Genomic DNA, 22,028 nt, shown 5'->3' with positions numbered 1-22,028 from the left:
CATGTTAATGTAAACCATCACGCAAAAAACCCCTATGGTAATCTATCATGATAAGAAGGTTATGGTCAGCAACATTATCTATTCAAGAGAGCAGTTTGACAATAGTTCTATAAAGCACTACAATATTTCACCATTAGAAGCATTTCTTTAATTTCCATGTAGAAGAAAACCTTGCGGTACATGGGAATCTCAGTTGTTGCATGTAGTCATTGAGAAAATAGTTTTTTTAAACACAGAAGAAAACCTGAATGTTCAAATATTATCCATGATACCATTGCATTTTACCATAATAACATACACTCTGTGTGCAGTATGTTGCTAGAAAAGGAAACAGCTGTATTCATATTTGTTTGAAATTTGGATGTAAAAAACAACTTCCACAACCATTAGGTCTATATGGTCTTTTCCAGAAAAAGAAGCACTCTGCCTGATCAGTTTATTCCTAAGAAAGAAAGAGCTGATGACCTGTGCTTTCACATTTCCCATGGTGATTATTTTCATTCTTTACTCACTGAACTAGGAACTCCAGAAGAAAACCAGATTTGTGATATTTATTATTAATCTATGTTAATAATGCACAACAATTAATATAAACCACAAAATAAGAAATTAGTAAGACTGTCAAAATATTGTCAAAACCTTTGCCCCTGAATTCTTTAGCTGAAGACAAACTAGATATGTGTTGGAAACTACCACAACTAATAGAAATTTTAAAGTAGACAAACATAAAAGGGTACTAGAATATTAAGGCAATTAAATCATGTGAAACAGTCCATCAGTCAAACTCCACAGGATTTCCCAGACTACAAATATACTTTCATTCTCTTCTATTGTTTTATTGGTAGAATTATAGCACTGAACACATATTATGAAAGTAGACTTTAAGTAAAGAAAGGTAAAAAATCAAAGAGTTTGAGCTATCATAAGCTCATTATTTGATACCTTGCTCTATACTGCCACTTCTTACTGGAACTTGTGGTAGCTGTCTTCCCCTGCGACTGCTGAAGGATGTGTCTGCAGGAGGAGACTGTGTTGGACTTCCTTGTTGATGTATTCTGCAAATGAAATTAAGATAAGAGTAAAATAACCCAAATGAAGAGAACTTTTATATTCTGAATTTTAAACAAATATTAAGTTGCATATACTGAAGATGGGTTTGAAGAAGCTTGCATTTCATGTGTGTCGTATGCGCATACTCAGGTCTAGATACCTAGTTAACTTACAAGGCCTCACATTTTCTCTAACTACCTTCAATTAAGGGCAAATATTTTCCTTTGTTTTGTTGGAGTTTTTTCATAAAGTATTAGTCAAAAACCACTGAATGAAAAGCAGTTTTCTAAGAACAACTTATGATTATGACTCACAATTTATATATGTTCTCCTGCACTGGTACAAGGGCAATACAAAATGCTACCTCTATATTTTATTAACTTTTGTATTCCCTTTGTGCTGATGCAGTAATTGCACAAGGCCACAGAGAAATCGACAACAGGTATCTATTCCCATGGGATAATGTGTTGTTTTTCCCTGAACTCAGAGAAAGAATAAGACCCTTAACTTGGTATTGGAGGGGTGCCGTGTGTGAGTGTGTGCTAAGAATGTACAAGATTTTTAATAGTCCTACCTAAGTAAATATCCTAAATCCCCTTGTCTGAATTCTAGCTAGCACTATTTCAGAGCACCTTAGCTACTTGATTTCTCATATATACATACAGCATCTGAGTGTAACACATCCAACAGCTTTGGAACTCTGGTAAGCTGGCATTTAAAATAAGTAGGGCCACCTCTAATAACTAGGGAAAAAGTTCAAGAAAGTAAAACAAAGATGAGAAGAAGCGGACCACTGAGAAGGAGAGCTTACTATTAAATGGCTTTGCCAGTTACAGCAATATCACACTTACTATAGTGGATAAGCACTGTTTATCTACTACACTAAACATTGCAAATTATCTACTTGCAACCTAAGTAACACGTTTGTGCAAGTTCAAAATACTGTTGGCTTTCACACTACATAGATCAACTGACTTGCTTAGCCTGTAAGATCAGAGTTAGCTGTGTGAACAGCACATGATTTCCTGCGCAGTGTTTAAGAAAAATACTTCAATAACTTTCATATGGATACAGAACAAAACACAACAATGGAAGGACAAAACACAGCTAATTTAGTACTCTTACATTGCATAACTAGTTAAATTCAACAGCAAGAAGTACCATCTGGATGGTGAAGATAGGTGGCATAAAGGATATGGAAGAAGTGTAAATATCATGAAGAGAGGATAATCTACAGTGCCAGAATGAGTGAATGCACCATGTATGCTCAGGGAAGTACAACACCACACTGACACCTGGAAGGCAAAACATGAAAGCTGTGCTGTACACATAGTAGCAACCTTGTCAGAAGTGGAGAAGGTGGCGCCGACCCTCCGGGCGCTAGGTGATGTACAGAGCATAAGGGTCTGATACTAGAGTGCTCACTCGACCTTGAGCGAGCGTGATGTTTTCCCCTAATGACTGGCTGTTCAGTTGTTCGTGGGGTTGGAAGTCCCCTTCTAGAAAGACATGGTAGCAGACCCCTAAAACATCAGGGCCAAAAAGAAACTGTTCAGTTGTTAGCTCCAGGCACACCTTCCCATGCCCCCCTCCATCAAAGAACATTGCAAATCGTGGCTGCAGGACCAGGGTTGACATTTCAGATCAGAGTTATTAATTCTGAATGCAAATCCATTTTCAAAATGATGAACTACAGAACACTCACCACTGCAGATACACATGACCCTAATTGTGGAACTGTTGAACTGCACTGCATAGAGAGGACAGTTGGCCAAAAACGCTAGCTGCAGCTTAAACACAGCAAACATAAGCTAAAACACATGTAAGTACTAGCACAGGGTAGACTATGAATACCTGATTTTACCACAAATCATTTCTGTTTCTAAAACATACCTTTTATCTTTATTAAAAATATATACTGGATTTCAATTAGTGTCCTAAAAAAGGACATGTTAAGTACATACATAATTCTCTTAGTTTCCTTAGGCGTTTGAAATAAAGACTCTCTTTAAGTATCTTTCAGCTGCAATACCAGAAATACAGTTCTGAAGGAACTCTAATGAAAACACAATTAAAATATGCAGTAAAATGATCAAACATGTTCGTATAATAAAGCATAATTATTATTAGTTTAATAATTGCATACACTGCAAGTGTAAGATAACCTGAAACTTTTCAAGTTCGGAGAGTGACAAAGTATTCTAAGTGTGCCTTTTTACTCTTGCTTGGTTTCCCAACAGTGTAGCATTCTGCTGTTATCTCAGAAATTTCAATTTCCTGTGACATCCTTTCATTGTGTTTGTTTTTTTCTTTTTATTTCTTCAGACTTATGAAGTCTCCCTTCACACACCCAGCACAACTTTCCCACAAGATACAGTCAAAGTAACCAAGGGACTATCTATATGACTATCAGACACTGTAAAGTCATCCTAAAAAAAAGTATGTATGAGATAATATGCAGATGCCTACCCAGGATAACAAACAGGTTTTGTTTCAAAGCCATTTCATCAGTAACAGTTTGTGTAGAAGTCCAGCCACAATGCAACAAACCCAGGATTCTGTTGCCCTTGCTATATTCTCCCCTAATGCTTTAGCTTAACTCCTGGCTTGCCCTGGTGATAACCGTAACATTCTTGCAGAGACTGATTCCCCTGATTTTAAAAGATGCTTATGATAATGAAGATGAGCTGAGTTCTGAAAATGTCTGCTTCTCAATGCTAACTATAAAAATAATTCATGCCAACTATTGCATTTAACAAGCTTTTAAGCATCTGTTTTATCAGATGTTTAAAACATAACCCGTAAAGTAAATATGGATCCCACTCTGCCAGGAAGTGCTTGCTTGCTTATACTATGAATGAATGCTCCAATTAAATAAACTCATCATGTTCTCAGTTCTGATTTTTCTCATTTTAGGGGCTAAATATCTTGGAATTTATCTTGGGAGCCCAGTGAAGCACTAGGAGAGTCTGTCCTGACATTACAGAACAGACACTTTACCTGAGATTCAGAAACTTACCTCCTGCTCTTTCAGTAATACCCTTTTTACAGAACTGTTCCCTTCCATGAGAGAAAGATAGAGGATCTGCTTAACTAAAATGAAGACAAATCAGGCTTAAGACTTGCATTATCTGGGGTATTACATTGAGACAAATATGCTACTTAGGGTGCAAATGAAAACAGAGCTAAAAGGGAACTGGAGAAAAACTGAAACGTAGTTAAAGACCGGTTGGCTTAGGAGAAAGATCAGTTGCTGAAAGGAAGAAGTCTGCAAATTGCTGATCAGGAGAATGAGACAAAAAGGAACAAATATGGGAGACAAAAGCTAGTGTATGACTGAGGAAACAAGACAGAAGTGAGATAAGAACTATGGAGACAAGAGGAGAGGAACTTGGGAGAGAAATGATACCTGGTGAGCAATGAGACTGCAATAAGCACATATGTGTGTATCTCATCTACTGGTTCTTCAGAGGAAAGTAAAGCTGCAAGCAGCAAACCTGTAACTCAATTGGCAGTGGTCTACAGGGAATCCTACAGGTTCCAACTCTGCCTGCACACAAGAAAACACAATTCCTTTCTTCTGAGACTGATGCCTCAGTGGCATGTGCTAAGTAAAATATCCTGCCACTTATGGAACTATAAAGAAAAATGAAAATAAGAGAGCATTGCCAATCCAGCGCACCCCTGGCACAGGGTCCTATGTAAATATAGCAAATACAGTTAAAGACAATATGTATCATATCATATATGACAGGTAACCTCAACTCTGGCATTTCTGGGGTGATCAGTTAGGGCTGAAAGAAAATTTTTTAGCACTGGGATGAACCAATTTTTACCACAGTTTTGCTCATTCATACAAGCACAGAAAATGTTTGATTTTCATGTAATCAGTTTTACTCCTTCAGAAGAGTTTACTCATTCCCATCTTGAAAGCTTATCTCACTGAATTAAGAGAACTGTTCAGCTCTGTAAACTATCCTGAAAAGGTTTGCTTTTTCCCTTTTATGTACATTCCCTAAGCTATCACAGTAATAGAGAACTCAATCTTACATAGCATGTTGAAAGGCTTTATAGGGAAGCTGACAGCATGCTGATATCTTATTCCAGTAATCTGCTTAGTTAATAGTAGACAAAACCTGCAAATTGCAAAATAAAGACCAGATCTAAAACAGAAATAGATGTCTGAGGAAGAAGTAGTCTTGAATTATATTTGCCATTTGACAAAAAAATTAATTGTATGTCCTATTATCAAAACTTTCTGTCATTAGTGCAACATTATATCTATGATGAAATACTAAACTACAGCACTCAGACTTATTTAGACATTTCTGTCTCACATCTAATAGCAGTGAATCATTTTGTGGAAAGAGAAACCTACACCATGTGTCATGGAGATATAAAAAGAAGAAATATAATTCATGTTTCCCTATGCTCTTGTTCCACTGGGTTCATCACTGAATGGTTATCAAGAATTTTGAGCCTCTTGGACCTCAGCCCCAGAGGCTCCCCTTACTCTTCAGAAGTTAGAAAAAAATGGGGGAAAAATGGCTTTAGTGAACTCAATGGCAAAACTATCCCTGGTTTAAACACAGCAATGATTCCAGCCACCATTTAGGCAATTTCTCTGGTCTAAATTGAAAAAGTAACTGGACTGTTGGGACAACAGAACCATCAAAACCAAGAAAATTGTAACCATTGCTTTTGGATCAGAAACAACAATCTGGGACATGAGCCAGTAAAATAAAATAAAAGCTCTGAACTTTTGCTACATAATATGCATTTGCATTGAAAATAAAAATGTGTCTGATTTGTTCATGGAAGTTTTTCAACCCTCACAATATAAACAGATGTACATTTCTCCTCTGCTAATCAAAATAGTGTAAATCTGTTTCTGACAAAGGCAGAATCTTACCCCTCCTCACTGCTCTTATTTCAACCAATACAAAGGGTTTAAAACATAACTAGATGTACTTATGATTTAGTATATATCTTTATTTTTTTCATTCTTTCTTAAGAATTTAAATACATAATCCTATACTACTGTAGCATCAAAGCTAAAAGTTACAATAATAATACAAGTACAGGAAAATTCAATGAATACAAAGGTTAAAATCTCAGGGTTTATATTAATTTTATGTAATGATAGATTATAATATAAAAGTATGTGTAGAAAATTCTATAAAGTTAAATTAGTTTGATCAGAGTCATCTTGAATTATTGATCTGTTTATATATTTTTTTCATCCTCAAAGTTACTGTAAACTAGATGAAGTTTTGGGAAAAAGAACAGTGGTAAAGCACAGAAAAGGTTTAGTCCCACACCAAATGAAATATGCTACGCATTTCAAAATTACATCTTGTAGAGATCAAGATAGTGGCAGTGAGTCTCAGACTTTGGCTCATAAAATGGATAGACTGCTAGTCTTTACCATTGGGTTTATCTGCAATGATGGAAAATCCCAGAAAAATACCATATGTATGCAACACAACAAGCAGTGCTAATAATATAGATAAAAAGGTAAATAATATGGTAAATTACAACAACGTAGCATTTGGTATGAACACAGATGTTCTACTTTAAAAGTTGTATTAGAGGTATATTTCAAAAATTGGAATCAGATTGATAATAAGAGATGTTTACTCTTTGATCGTCAGTCCTACCTTTCTGTTTCAGTTGCGGAGCCTTTCCTAGTTTGTTTTTGGCTGCTATATCTTTCCACTTTTCTGGACTGCCTGTGAAATGACATGTCAGAAAATAAATAAACAAAGAAGAAAAGAATACAGAAATGTGAAGATTATTTATTAATGTATTATAAAGGTAATAACAGAAATGGTTGACAGATGAAAAGTGACAACTATCAGCATGTACAGGCTGGTGAACTCAAGGTTTAAGACACACTGCACTAGTTAGGTTTGTCTGAGGCTGATGGTGTGAAAGTTATGAAGTACCAAAACAGGAGAGAGAACATTAACCCTGACTGAACTTGCAGCTAGATCACACTTCACAGTCTGTATCTGATTCGAAACAATGCCTCCTCATAGGCCTTCTAGTCATCTCTTAACAACATGACTAACAAATGCAGAGTAGACAGCAGGGAAAAATGTTGCAGAAAGGACCAGAAAATACTATTCAAATGTAAACTGTAAAAATGGCTTTTAAATCTGTTTCAAAAGCAAAACAAATACTGTATCATATCAGATTTAAATAATGCTGTCACTATATTAATAAAAACGTGTCTTTTCAAAAATCTCATTGTATTAAAACTTGTTGAAGTTTTTTAGAAACAGTTTAAAACATTTCTATTTTTTTCTAGTCAAAATAAGTAAGTGTTAGAAGTTTATTTCATTCCTTCACTCCTTTCCTACATAAATCTTTTACAGAATTCATCTGATATTTGGACAGTAAGCCACTAGCTACCTCTGACAGTCTAAGCATTTACCTTCATAGTAAATAAGAACAAGGAACAGTAATGAGTCAATAAAGGTAAGAATGAAAGTAAAGCACGTTTCACCATTATGACCCAAGACTATGAAAATCTCTGCAAGTCTTGTGTGTTACAAAATTTTCTTTTCTATCCATAGTCATGTGATCATTTACAAATTAGGATTTACAATTTTAAACCTCTGATAATCAGTAATATATATTAGGTTTTTAGAATAAAAAGTACATACAGTATTTCAGGAGTAGTCAAAAACAGGGAGTGATCATTATTCATTGATAGACCAGAAATGTTGACAAATCCTAACTTCCACCTTACACTGGTGCAAGAAACATGTACAGGAGCTTGTAACAATATAATCAGTTATATATTAAGCTATAAAAGAATTACTGTAAACAAAACAAATAGATAAAATAATAATTAAAGCACATGTATTTCCCTTTTAAACCTTTGTGGTTATAAAGAGCAATCCAGTGTCTGAACTGGAAGATACCTAAACAGCTGTAACACCAGATTATACACAACGAATATAATCACAGTGGATTTTCATGATTTGTACCCACTGCACTATTTGATGAGCATTATATTGTGACGCAGTACACTCCACAACAAAGAAAATACTGCAGCAAAATACAAAATGCTTTTTGCATGAGCAGAGGTCATTACCTGATGCTTTCTGGGTTTTAAAGGAATGTATTTTCTTACCAAAAAATATCTTGGATTAAAATTTAAAATCCCCTTTGTCCTCAAACTGTTTCTCCACATTTTTTTTTTTTGCATATTCTCATTGCTTTTTAATTTTTTCTCTACCAGGACAAATACAAGGTGGATACACAGGGAAATACATATTAAATGCTGCACCTTTACTTAAAACCTAAGGTTAGCAAAGTATTTAAAGATGTGGTTAGATCCACTGAATGCAGCAGCATTATCACTTCCAATTACGTCATTATCTTCATTTTCTGTTTGGTTGGTTATGGGGCTTATTTTTCTCTTACTGCTTATGTCACTTGCTTAGTCTGTGACATTACGTGCAATGGAGAAAAAGAGCACATAGTGACTACTCTTTGCAGGATGGAAAAGCTAAGAGTAGGACATAGGACAGGCTTTCCTGTGAAAAGTGACAAAGTAATGTACAGCACTAATGAGCTGAATATACATATTTCTCTGCTCTCTATGCTGTCCTTGCAAACAGCACACATTAGAAATACATTTAAAATCACAGTTTCCCTTCTGTTTTCTTCCTCTAGCTAAGATGATGCTGTATACAATTCCATATAGTTCAACAGTCTACTGTGGCACTCTCAGTTCTGGCTCAGCTTGAGCACACTGTGGGCACTGGCAGGTACATATTTACAGGTAGGCATGCTTTTATGCCCATATATAATGTATGAAGAGTGTGCTGGTGATAAGAATGCTCATGTCATACTCAAATTTACCTCTTAAATGTACTTTATAGAGGACTAAATATTATCTGTGAACAACATGCATATATGTACTTATACATAAAAAGAGAAAAAAAAATATTTGAAAGTATTATGGAGAGCATATGAAGAATAACCAGTACCTCATTTACTTGGAACTATGATTTAGGTAAATAAGGATACCTCTGTGCTGCTCCAGGTTTAGCACTTAGGTGGTCTACACTGTCCTGTTTTGGAATGCAAGACTCCAGCGTCCTTGTTCTTCACAAAATTTGGAAACATGGATGTGAATTTGGACAGAATGAGCAGAAACAGAGAGATGGTCACATGCAGTGAAGGTGGAGACATGCAGCCAAATATATAAACCAAAAGCATTAAAGCACTGTCTGCTGAGAAAGGCTGTATTTCTCATTTTCCATTCTGATTTAATCCATACACTTTAAGGAAATGTTAAAATTTTTAGACATAATACTAACATTCTAAGATGCAATAAAGAATGAAAGCCACAACAATATTTTTAATTATACTCTGCAAGCTGAATGGCAACACTGTGGCTTAATAGTTGCCATTATCCTTGAGAATTAATCTACAGTATTGTTCATCAGAACAATATATAAACCTATACAGAACAATTTGAAATTTGAGGGAATTTGAAAAATGTGTATTTTGTCATTATACTGTGAAATTCTCCTGAAATGCAAGTAAATTTCATAATTTCATATATTTTGATTAAAACTTCATTCAGTTGCCAGCCAGTCTCCTACAGAAATAATTAACAATTCAATAGCAAAACAGAATAAATGACTCAGCTTTTTTAAAAAAATTCAATAAAGTTCACAATATTTCTTAATTTCTATATTACTTTCATTTCTGCTGAAGCTGTTTAAGAACCTCAGAATTTGTTCACAGCTTTCAATGTGGCATAAATATTAGCTTGTTGGTTTATTATTAGTTTTGTATGGAATATATGGTAAAAAAAATTATTGAGAAGGTGTATCAATGTAAGATTTTTCTTCAAATAACAAATTTTACTTCTAATGAGAAAACTCAGCCAAATTTGCTGTTCATTAATAACCTATGGTATGTAAAAAATTTGCATCTATACCTCCATTATGGTGAGGAAATGCTAAAATTTATCTTTAAGGTCATAGATCTACCAACAGACACACCAAAAAAGTGACAGTAAGGCCTTCGTATGTATATAAACAAGCACTATATATTAGTTTATATACAGAGAAGCTATTCACAGGCCACATTCTGAAGACACATGTGTCTCAAAATACTTATCACTGTTGAGTGTAAGCAAAATGATAATATTCCTATCAAAATTAAAAATTACTATTTCTAAAGTGATAAAATAACCTTATATATTTATAAAATTCAGTGTCTAACATTTAAAATTACTTATTACTGGCTTGAACAAGAGACCTCAGTGGTTCAAAGTGAGTTTGTTCATTTATGTAGCCTTAAAGCCATCAAGAATGTCATGTTCAATGCTTCCTGATTTCTCTTGAAGATCTCTAATAGGCTGGATCTACATAGTATGTGAGCTGGGAGGTCACAACTCTGAAGGCTTGTTAGCTTCTCACACTCAGTTCTAGCACTTCAATGCATGTCTTCCGAAGCTGCCTCCCTGATCAAGTCACACAGTGTTTCTGGAAATAGGAGAAAGAATCATCCAGGCCAAATCAGTCTGGCACTGGCAGTGCACAGCACACCTCAAGTTCTCTGTGAAAGTACCAGAAGTACAGGTGGCTTCAGGATGACTCCTGGACAAACATTCTTACAGATGCACACACTGGATGAGGAAAAAGATGTGGATATTGTCTACCTGGATTTTCAAAAAGCGTTCAATACAGTTCCCCATAGAATTCTCATATAAAAACTGGCTGCCCATGGCATGGATGAGGGAATGGTCTGCTGGGTCAAGCACTTGGCTGAATGAATGGTCCCAGATAGTGGTGGTCAATGTTGCTAAATCCAGCTGGTGGCCGGTCACAAGTGGTGTTCCTCAGGGCTGGGTGTTGGGACCATTTCTGTTCAACATCTTTATTGATGATCTTGATAAGGACATAGAGTGCATCATCAGTAAGTTCACAGATGACACCAAGTTAAGCAGGAGTGTCGATCTGGAGCAGGATGGGAAGGCTCTACAGAGGGACTTGGATAGATTGGATCTGTGGGCCAATGTCAACAGGATGAGGTTCAACAAGGCCAAGTGCCAGGTCCTGCACTTGGGCCACAACAGCCCCATGCATGGCTACAGGCTTGGGGAGGTGTGGCTGGAGAGCTGTCTGGAAGAGAAGGATCTGGGGGTTCTAATTGACAAGCAGCTGGACATGAGCCAGCAGTGTGCCCAGGTGGCCAAGAAAGCCAACGGCATCCTGGCTTGTATCAGAAATAGTGTGACCAGCAGAAGTAGGGAGGTGATAGTCCCCCTGTACTCTGCACTGGTGAGGCCACACCTGGAGTATTGTGTCCAGTTTTGGGCACCTCAATACGAGAGAGATATCGAGGTGCTGGAGCGAGTGCAGAGGAGGTCAACGAAGCTGCTGAAGGGCCTGGAGAACAAATCCTATGATGAGAGATTGAAGGAGCTCGGACTGTTCAGTTTGAGAAGTTGAAGGCTGAGGGGAGACCTCATCACTCTCTACAGCTACCTGAAAGGACATTGTAGAGAGGGTGGTGCTGGTCTCTTCTCACAGGTGATCAGTGACAGAACAGAGGGGAACGGCTTTAAACTCCAACGGGGGAGGTTCAGACAGGACATTAGGAAAAAATTTTTCACAGAAAGAGTGATCAGACAGTGGAATAGGCTGCCCAGGGAGGTGGTGGAGTCACCATCCCTGGATGTGTTTAAGGGTCGTTTGGGTGAGATGTTGGGGGATATGGTGTAGGGGAGAACTTTGTAGAGTAGGGCTGATGGTTGGACTCGATGATCCCAAGGGTCTTTTCCAACCTGAATGATTCTGTGTTTCTGTGATTACCACCAAAAGCTACTTCTCTTGATTGAAAGTATATGAGAATTAATTTTTTTAAAGGCTTATTTTATTCAGTCTTGGTTATATGCTGAAATTTTATGCAGACATCTCAAAAATAACAGTCTGAATAAAATTCCAACCTACCATTAAATGCTCAACTTTCATTCTTGTTTTTATCACTTATAATTTCACAATTTCGCAGTTCTCCCGTTTCCAGAAAGTCTTTCACTGTAGAATTTTAGTTCTAATTTCTAATATAAAAAATGAGAAACCTCCCAGCAATGAAGCTCTCAAATTCAAATGAAAACCTATTCTTTAAAATGTCTTAAAGTGCATGATACTAACCAAGCACTTGTTAATTCTTAATACTGAAATAACATATAACCTATGTCTTCATCTTGTCAATGTACGTCAATAAGTCACTTTTTCTGATATGGCAAGTGAATGAATTCCAGCATAATTACAATCCTGCCAATACATTTACAAAAATTTATGTTAAGAATCATTATCAATAAAAACAATATTGTAAAAACTGAATTTACATTATCAAAATTAGAAATAATGCATGTCATGTTTAAGAAATTTATTCAGAAATAGATCTCCTTGATTGCACCCTATATGCAGACTGAGTCAATTTTGTAAGATAAATCTGAAATGTGCTCAAATGAAGAGTAAGATGACATCTTTCGAAGTCAATTAATCTGTGAAAATAGGATTTGAAAGTGGTGATAACCAGTTAGTTAGTTACTCCTGCTGATCCATCAGACACTCATTCCCTGACACCCACTGCATCAGTTAGCAAATTGATACAAGCACATTTAAAAAAACTATAAAGTACAGAATTGAGTGGTGTTGGCCAACTGACAAAGCTATGGGAAATAATCAGAATGAATGTAAACTCAAAGAGTAGAGAACAAAGGTAAAGCACCTTTGATTCCTTCACTGATACTCTCTACAGACAAGGTGAACTATTAATTTGTATTGAGCATGCAATGCAAAGACCCCAACGATCTCAGAATTTTGATTAATCTGGGAGAAAGATCCTGGAAATGTGAGGCTGCAACCAGTCATCAGGACTGACATTAGCCTAAACTCCTAGGTTCATCACTGACTGCATCACTGGGACTTGGTGACCAGATTACCTGCAAGACTTCCAAGCACAAGGCGGCACTGATTTTACTAAGAAAATTAGACTGCTGTTTCTCTGACTCAAAATCTCTCCTGTAACAGATTCTATATCCTACAGATGTTTCACTGTAATATTTTTGCTAAAAGGTATTAGATCATTTCAGTTCTTCTCCAGAAAACTTCAGCTGACATCAAAAGGCTTACAATTCTGCATTAAGAATGGCAGTAGTTAGATTAAAACCTCATTTCACTGATACGTGATATGATTATGATTTAATTCTAATCACGTCCGATGATTTTATCAAGTGTGATTTACTGAAGTCAAAGACAGGCTTTCCATGGACTTGAAAAATGGGAAGTGGAACTACTTAAAAATGCCTAGAAGATAAAAAACACATTTGTAAACTATTAATAGGTGTCCCATCAAAGGGATGTGCTGGCAAAATTTCTAGAAATGCAGTATCTGTAAGGGGGCACAATTCTGAAATAATGTTTCACAAATATAATTTTATAATTCATAATGCTGTCATACTCAAATGCTATCCAAATACAGTTACAGTCTTCCCACATGTATAATCCATACAGTATCAAGCAAACAAGACTATTTACAGTACAAATATAAGTCCTGTGGGCGGACTCTAGCAGAAGATAAGCACTAGCACTACAGTAAATGAATTTTATCCATATACCAGTCTTACAGTTTTAAGCGCAAATTCGTAAGAGTTTATACATGTATGGATTGTTTACATGAACCACCCGTATCCTGTCATTCACTGTAACACAAAAACTTAAGCAAAAATTTTGAATTTGCATCTCAATAGAAACTATAATGTCTGCTTAAAAAAGCACTAGATCTATCCAGAAAAAAATTCCCCGAAAAGTTGCTACTTTTAAAAGTTGCTCAAAGCTAATTTAAGTAGAAAGTTCATGAAAACAAATGTGCTTCTATTAATAAGTATTCAGAATAAAAATTTATTTAAAGCACTGTATTTTTAATCAAAACCTACCTTGCTACAAAAACCTGCTCCATGGAGACTATTCTGACTTGGACAGAATTTACGCACAGTGCCAATTTTTATATACATAAACTAGCAAGTGTTCCCAAGACTTCCAACATATCAGTTTGTGGGTTTTTTTCCCCCTTAGGAACAGTTTGTTAAAAACAGAAAAAAACAAAACCAAACCAAACAAAACCCACCTAGACAAGAATAGGCTCTACAACAAATATTTATCATATTATAAAGCAGCAGTGAAAACACCACCAACATTTACATAAGCAGGTAAAAACGGACTGAAGAACATTAACACAGATGATGTTCTGCTGTATTAGACATCTTACTTCATGGCTTGTGACCATTCAGGCAAACAGAAAACTTGAAAAGACATTAATTAGTAGGTGCTTTATAACAGTTCAACAAAATGCAGAGATGATATCCGAGCTGCTGTTTTATTTTGGGCTTCTGGAAGTTTTAAGTCTCTCTCTAAGCATACTTTTTAAATTTCATTATAATCCTCTGAGAGTGCAAGATGCAGTAAGCCATTTTTCAACTGGGAGGAGTTGACTAGTACCTGTCATCCTCCGGAGATGCATGCTGGATATGAATCCTGGGACTAGTAGGTCGTCTCCTCTCTAGGGAGGGGGACCATCTACCCCTGTTTGCCCGTTCAATAAAACAGGAAAAAAATAGGATATTTAGTCTGTGATAAAATTAAATATATGGGATTTGGGACTGGAAAAATACCCCAAAAAGTAATGAAAATGTGTAATTTCATTATTTTTTCTAGCAGTTTTCTAATCCCTCAGTATACTATTCTTATGGCTGCTTACTGCAGAAACAAAGATGCAGAATTTAGACTGACATAGATCTTTTACATAAAGTACCATTAAATTTTCAAATATTTGCCAATGCTAGACTATCTGAAAGATCATCATTCTCATAGAAAGTTGTAATTCAAAACCTGAAGACCTCTTCACAGATCATATGATGTCCATTTTCTGTTGCCTGCTGGCTCGTGCTTTGCTAAGCACATCTATCATAGCTCTTTGCACTGAAAAATGCATTCTCATTAAAAATGTAGGACTATGAATTACAAGAAAAATTCTAAGGCATAAAGTGACCCTTTTCTGGAATACAATGAGAGATTTAAGCGTAAATTAATTAGCTACAACTCAGATACACATATTAGTGTATGAGTACTGGAGGGTTTTTTTTTTTCATCTAAAAGAGTACTGAAAATACGTGCAGCCAGCTTTCTCTTGTGTTTGTTTCTCTGTATCCCTGCAGTACATGCCAAAAGATTATGTTATATAATTAAATTTAATAAAAAGTACCTGAATTGTGAATGAAAAATAGTATCTTACATGATTTTTTTCTTGAAAAAGCTCATTTAATATAGAATGATACCACAGACTGGTGTTGCTTATTTTGTTGGGATGTTACCATAAGTGTATGTATAACAATTTACAAAATCAAAATATATTAATTTACAAAAAGCAAAATGTTTATATAAATTCAGCACAACTATTTAATATTCCACTTTCTGAGGCATCCTTCCAGTCCATGTAATAAGGAAAAGGGTTTGATTTATGGAACATGCAAATAACAAAGATTTCAAGGAGATTAGCATCACTTGAACAGTTAGGTAAATCTTTCAGAAGTTTCAAGAGCAAATAGGTTGTTAGTAAGTAGTTTCTTTTGGTCTCCAAAGCAAGAGTTAAAGAAAATGTTAATGCATCAATGCACTCAGTCAAAGCCCTTAATATGCTGATATCCACTACAAATATTAAACAGCATTTGATAGAATTAGCTAGGTCATGCAGTATGAACTTTGAGAACATGCTCTCTTTCACTGAATATTGAATGACCATGAGCCACAGTACAACGCAGACAAACATGCAATAACCTATTCCTTTACATGGATGAAAAGAACTGGAAACACAGTACCTTGCATACCTAATGCAAACAGCTTTTTTCTGTACATTATTTTAAAAGTTAATGGTGATATTCAACATAACTCTTAAAGGCATGCCATATAAACACCCAGTATTTCAGACTTACTAAAAACCATTAGAAAAATCAACATGAAATCAGGACAGGTCTTAAACAGATCGAGTGACAACTCCAACTTCCCCCTTATCTATTTATGAGTAGGCAACAGGTAGCTCTTCAGCTTTGTGTCTTGTTTAGGTGGTAGTGACCAGCTGAGCATAAACACCCTGAAAATCTTTGAAATGTTCTGATTCCTACTGTAGCAAAGTACGTCAGAACACAGATTCTGGGCTGCATTCTGCAGCTATGCTGACCCTGTTCTACATGAACTAATCCCTGAGCTGTGCCCCTCAGTTTCATTTGCTCAGATTCCCACTAACCAACCTCTCAGGACCAAAGCAGACAGGCAGTACTAATCCGTATAACTGCTCTTGTGCTAACTACTAATATATACAATTGCTTGCAACAAAGATACTTCGAAGATAAATAAAAGACACTCTAGGTATTCTAAAGTAACTATCACTGGCTACAATCTTAAATCAATCAGCGGAAGATGTTATTATGATAAGACACCATTGTGGAACCAGTACAGATATTGCATTTAAATCTCATGCCTATATGTTTTCCTGACTGGGTGCTGGGGTTGCAAACAAATTTTTCTGTTCTAAAGAAAAGGAACCCTATTTACAACGAAAAAAAAGCAGAAGTTTTGAGTCATGGTGAAAAGGATAATAAAAAAATCATACTAAAGGTAGCTGTAGCAGCAAAAACATTTTCAATGGCATTAGACGATATTTATGATTATATTATAAACTAACATATGCCTTGCAGAGCACCACAAGAACTTCAACAACACAATAATTTTGAAAAAAAAACCCAGCTTGGAATAAATAGAAAAGGGGAAAAAAGACAGAAAAAAATAAAGGCAGGCATGTTGCAACTATATAAATGTATTAGTAGGGGCTGCATGTTTTTAAGTATCCTAGTATATACTGTGCCAAAGAGAAATATACGATGGATTAAGTTCTGTACCAAAACATTCGATTTACCAAAAGACTTTGGCAGGCCTGTGCCAGGGCAAGTCATCTTGCCAGTTAAATTATAAGGACTTTCCTTGCTCAAATGATGAAGTTTATAGTATGAGAAAATGAATGTCTTTTCTACTATTTTGTTTTAGTTTTAGTGCAACTAACACCACATATCCCTAATTCATACATACTGCTGAAAGTATTTTTCTGCTGGTGTATGTGGTCAGCAAAATTACTTTTACTGGCAAAGCACCATCTTAAAACCCATTACTCTGACTATTCCAAATAACATGAATGACATTGTATTGAGTTTAAGGATCAAAAGCAATCCCCACAAATCATTGATACAGAAAAATAGGGCTCTACTGTCCATCAGTTACACAGAGCCAATGTCATCTTTAAAAAAAAAAAAAAAGCTTGAGTGGAAATTTTAACTCTTGATCACAAATACAATCTTATTTATACCCTCTGAGACAAAAGTTTGTGAGGAAGAAGTAGAAATAATTTTCAATAGGTGGGTATACTCCTCATAGTTTTGTGAAGAAAGTGTACAACACCACATCTAGAAGTCTATATTTTGAGGACTAAAAATCTAAACTTTTAAATAAAATCTACAATTCCATTCAGAGAGGAAAGGAAACACCATGAAAATATCTAACAATACCTTCAACATAGGTCCCTCGGATATAATGGTAATAAAGTGGTGCTGCATAGAGTGGACTTCACAAAACTGAATAGTGTTTACACGTGACAGATGTTTGTCTAATCTCTTCTTAGACAGTTGCCAATAATGAAGTTAAGACAACCTTTTCTATATCATCTACTACAATGTTTCATTATACTTGTTCAAAAAAGCTTTCTTACTGTTAAAGATGAACCTATCTTACTGTACTTCGAGACCCCTACTCTCATCTTGTCCAGCACAGAAACAAAATGCTTCCTACATACCTTGACGTTAATTCTGTGTTTTTCAAACTAAAGACTCCTCTATCATTACATTCAACTGATCACCAACCTCACATTACAGTGTAATCAGATAACATTCAGCAGTGGAGAATTAAATCTTCTAAAATTAGCTCTCCCCCAAAAAACAAAAAGATTAGTTTGGTGGTTTTTACACATTTAATAGAATATTTTCCTCCAAAAATTGGGCTGTATTAGAAAAATATTATCTATATTGGAAGGAAAGAAAAAAATATGTCCTAAATCTCCTAAATCCTCTGTCAGAGCCACAGAGATCTCATTATTTTCAACAAAACCATTATGGAAAATTGGAATAGGAATTTCCTAAAAAAGAGCTTTCTGCACCACCACTAAGGATCCCAAGTCAAAAGCACCTATTTAGGACTTCTAAAAGCAAAGAAGTAAGTGTTTCATGGTGATGGATATTTTTTCTGGATTGGGCTCACAGATGATTTGGCAAAACCATGTGTTTACTAGCAGTAGAGACCATTAACACAGACCAAATACTTCGTTTACAAGGAGCTCATGAAAAATGCTGCAGATTCTGTGCAGGGCCTATTAGACAAACGTCATGGACTTGAATTATAAAGACATAATTCAACTAGTTAACATCAGTGACAGGTGTAGTTTTGAGCATAATATTTTAGCTAGGTAGTTTACAATTGTGTTACTGTTTCATTGAATATTCAGTTTGATGGGTGGCATGTTGAAATCAAAGTAAAAAACACTGGTCATATCCATATGTTATTATACTAACTAGCTACTTGTAGATGAATATATTTGTAGATATCTACACACTTAAGTTATTAATACAATGCTACAATATTTTTTAAAAAAATCTGATATCTTGTACTTCATTCTGACGGGCCATATTTTTTGTTTTTTAATAACCATGCATATATTATCTATGATATCTTGAGCTCAATCTTAAAAAGGAATGAACTAATTTGAGCAGAACATTAGTCACTCCTCTGCAACAAAGGCAAAACTTGACAAGATCAAAGTTCCAATCAAGAACCAGCAGAAAGTGGGGAGGAGGGAAAGGGAAATTACATAAAAAACTTAGGAGAAACCTTATCTCAAAGAGAAAAGTACGTGCTTATTTCCCTTCTTCAGAGGTCCTCTCCCACAATAATGAAAGTGATGCAAGTGTTATAACCACCACACTGTGGGCTGACTGACAAAGCAACCTGGCATTATTAACTGCAACACTAGTTGAATATGTATTGCATGGATGAAATTGTAATTCCATTATATTCCCACTCAATAAGAGCATATTATTGCCTTTAGTGAAGCTAAAATTTCACTCAAAAATGGCATATTTCTTAGTCAGAAACACAGGTGGTGATGAAAAATTCCCTTGTGGAACAATCCCATTTGTCAAACACACCAGTAGTATTTTGTTCACCTAAGATTTTCAACCAAGCTCCTGTAGTATGAAAAATTCAGAAAGCATCCATAAAATGCCTGCACAATGTATGTGACACAACAATATTTTGGAGCTTATGTGAGTCTTAGTATAATGCAACAGAGTGAAAAAACTTAATGCAGTGATTTGCCTTGTAATTGCAAAAGCAGATGCAGCAGATTAGATTAAGAAAGCAATGAAGATTAGTTGTTTTGTAGAAAATACACCACTATACAAAGTTCTGGTTTGAAATATGAGAGTTTTGTCATAATTTACAAATTATGTCACTGTCTTATTAGCAGTCCACAGAACAGGCAAGAAACAAATGTAATACTATTTAGCAAATGATGATGAAGATTAACAACCAAGTGGTATTTTATCAAAATACTTAACACTGCAATGCTATTATCAGCATACTGAGGACTTTTGTAAACAATGACATCAGCTTGAACTAAAACAAGGAAAGAAGCCAAAAGCGGTTATAAACTCCAACACACAATTTACATGACATACATGAACATAGGAGCAAAAATGTCTACAAACACCAAAGCAGACATGAATGTAGAAGAATGTAGTCATATGAAGAAAACCAAAATTGATAAAGATCACCAGCACAGATGACAAGAAATTCATAAGTTTTTATTTTATACCTTTCTCGTTCTGGTGAATGCAAACTAGTATCTGGTCTCAAGCAGTTGGTACTAGCACTCCTAGCCCTGTCAAGGGAGGGCTGTAGTTCACTAGTGCCAGTGCATTGCATCCAATGGTAGAAGAGAAAGAAAAAGAAAACAAAGAAAGGAATACAATGTTAGATATTAACTCATAAAATAATGTTCTCTTTACAGAAAATGTAGAATCACAATGATATAATTAAGGAAAACGCAAAAGAGCTGACTGGATGACAGTGCCAAGATTTGTTTAGAAAATAAAAGCAAACACAAGACTGCTAGAAAATTTTGCTAAGATCGTTGAAGTGTTTAAAACTGAATGACAGAACAACATCCACTTGTAAGAAAGTGGAATGAGAAATATCAAATAATAAATGTAAATCCTTATTAAACAGCAGTAAATCTTAAGCCAACATAAAAGGATGTGATACACTATATATTATGTGAAATCACTTTACAGTGAAGCTCATTTATGCTGAAAATCCATATTAGATACCAAACAGGAGGGGGCATTAATCCTCAGTTTCTTACCTAACCAGTAGATCATCTCCAAATTTCAGCATTCGTGAATTAAGGCAATCACGAAGGAGTGAAATATCCTGTCTAATCACGGATTTGGTCTTAGCACATGCAGGAAGAGTTGAGCTTTGTAAATTAAAATTATTTAAACAAAATGAAAACAAATTTGACATGTAATCAAATTCTTATACATAAACAAAAGAATGTAACAAAAAAAAAACATGAAATGTATAATTTTAACACTGGAGACAACACTACCTAATACAAAGTGGTTTGGTTTGGGGTTTTTTCAATGTAGGGGTTAATTTAAATAGTTATACTAAGTTATTTTAGGATCATAACCCTTATCTCTCATAAAAACTGTATGAAACATTTTTTTTAATTTAATAAGGTTTTTTTTTTTTTTTTTTTTTTTTAAGAAGGAGCTAACTACTTAAAGGGTCTCGAAACACCTCTTACCTGTATAGGTTCCAATGAGTACCATTTTCTAATAAAGGCATCTTGGGTGGTAATGTTTTATAGTGCCTAACAGAACTTCTTGAATGTGGTGAAACAGAAAAGAAAACAGAACACAAAAACATGCCAGAAATAAAAAGACAGGTAAAAGTAAGCCAAGACTGACCAGAATGTAAAATAAATGCATAATATTCTACTACATTTAACAACTGTGCGAGTAGATTTCCCAATACACGTCTTTTTCAACTACTGTGACAGGGGGACATATTTTTGTATGTACACTTTTGTTAATACAGTCCATGAACCCATGCCAATACTAGTACAGCTCGGATTTTCTTCCTTATAACCAAAGTAAACTGATTTCCACTTATAGAGATTTTTAATTAAAATATATAAACTGTTGTAAAGGATTAGGCTGATATTAAACTTGCTCTTTAGTTCCCTTAGTGGTGCCTTACTTAGACCTACAGAGACTTTAACTTCCTCAGTATCTAAACACAAAAAGCTTGCTAAAACAGTGATATATAGTATCACAAACTTAATTATAGATGTATTAGCATCTGGTATTTTTGAATGTGGAAGTCTTTTGAATGTGGTGCATCATCTTTAAAATCTAGCTGAAATTAAAAGTTATTAATAATAAGCTAATTAAAACCCCTAGAAGATCTACTTCATCAGCCAGCACAGCAGCACTCTGAGATGTTACAACTGTCTAGTATCATCACTTACAGTACATGAGATTTTAGAACAGAAAATGTTTGCTTTATTATCCAGCTCTGCCTAAATTAGAAGGGAGATATTCCATGGTAGACCCAGGCTGCTGAATGGGATTCATGGCCATTTAATGAAAACTATAATCTTTAAGAAGAAAAGGAAAAACCACAGAGCTGTGGGCAAGGAAGGGGGTAAAGCTATAGAAAATGCAGTAGAAAGAGAAAGGCCATAGGAAGGAGGCAGGAAAAGTTGTTATTACA

The 22,028-nt window shown here is 35.3% G+C and overlaps 1 protein-coding gene across 49 annotated transcripts in view; it reads right to left on the bottom strand.

Moving 5' to 3' along the window:
* RIMS1 (regulating synaptic membrane exocytosis 1) overlaps positions 1-22,028 on the bottom strand; it is a 218,997-nt gene that overhangs the window by 95,723 nt on the left and 101,246 nt on the right. For 10 of the 49 annotated variants that reach the window (XM_026846012.1, XM_026846039.1, XM_026846011.1 and 7 more), the window contains 8 exons: positions 21,058-21,135; positions 20,611-20,724; positions 20,062-20,151; positions 14,592-14,675; positions 9,097-9,174; positions 6,711-6,782; positions 2,391-2,573; positions 943-1,055 (listed from right to left, as the gene is read on the bottom strand). In XM_026846012.1, the coding sequence (XP_026701813.1) occupies positions 943-1,055; positions 2,391-2,573; positions 6,711-6,782; positions 9,097-9,174; positions 14,592-14,675; positions 20,062-20,151; positions 20,611-20,724; positions 21,058-21,135 (812 nt within the window). The remainder of the gene's footprint in view (positions 1-942; positions 1,056-2,390; positions 2,574-6,710; positions 6,783-9,096; positions 9,175-14,591; positions 14,676-20,061; positions 20,152-20,610; positions 20,725-21,057; positions 21,136-22,028) is intronic. The other 39 variants (XM_026846041.1, XM_026846043.1, XM_026846054.1 and 36 more) reach the window with 12 other exon arrangements.

This window comes from Athene cunicularia, assembly GCF_003259725.1.
Source record: "Athene cunicularia isolate RWA chromosome 3 unlocalized genomic scaffold, athCun1 chr3_part1, whole genome shotgun sequence".
NCBI lineage: Eukaryota > Metazoa > Chordata > Aves > Strigiformes > Strigidae > Athene > Athene cunicularia.
Note: the sequence above shows the minus strand (reverse complement) of the source record. Positions and strands in the feature narration are given on the sequence as shown.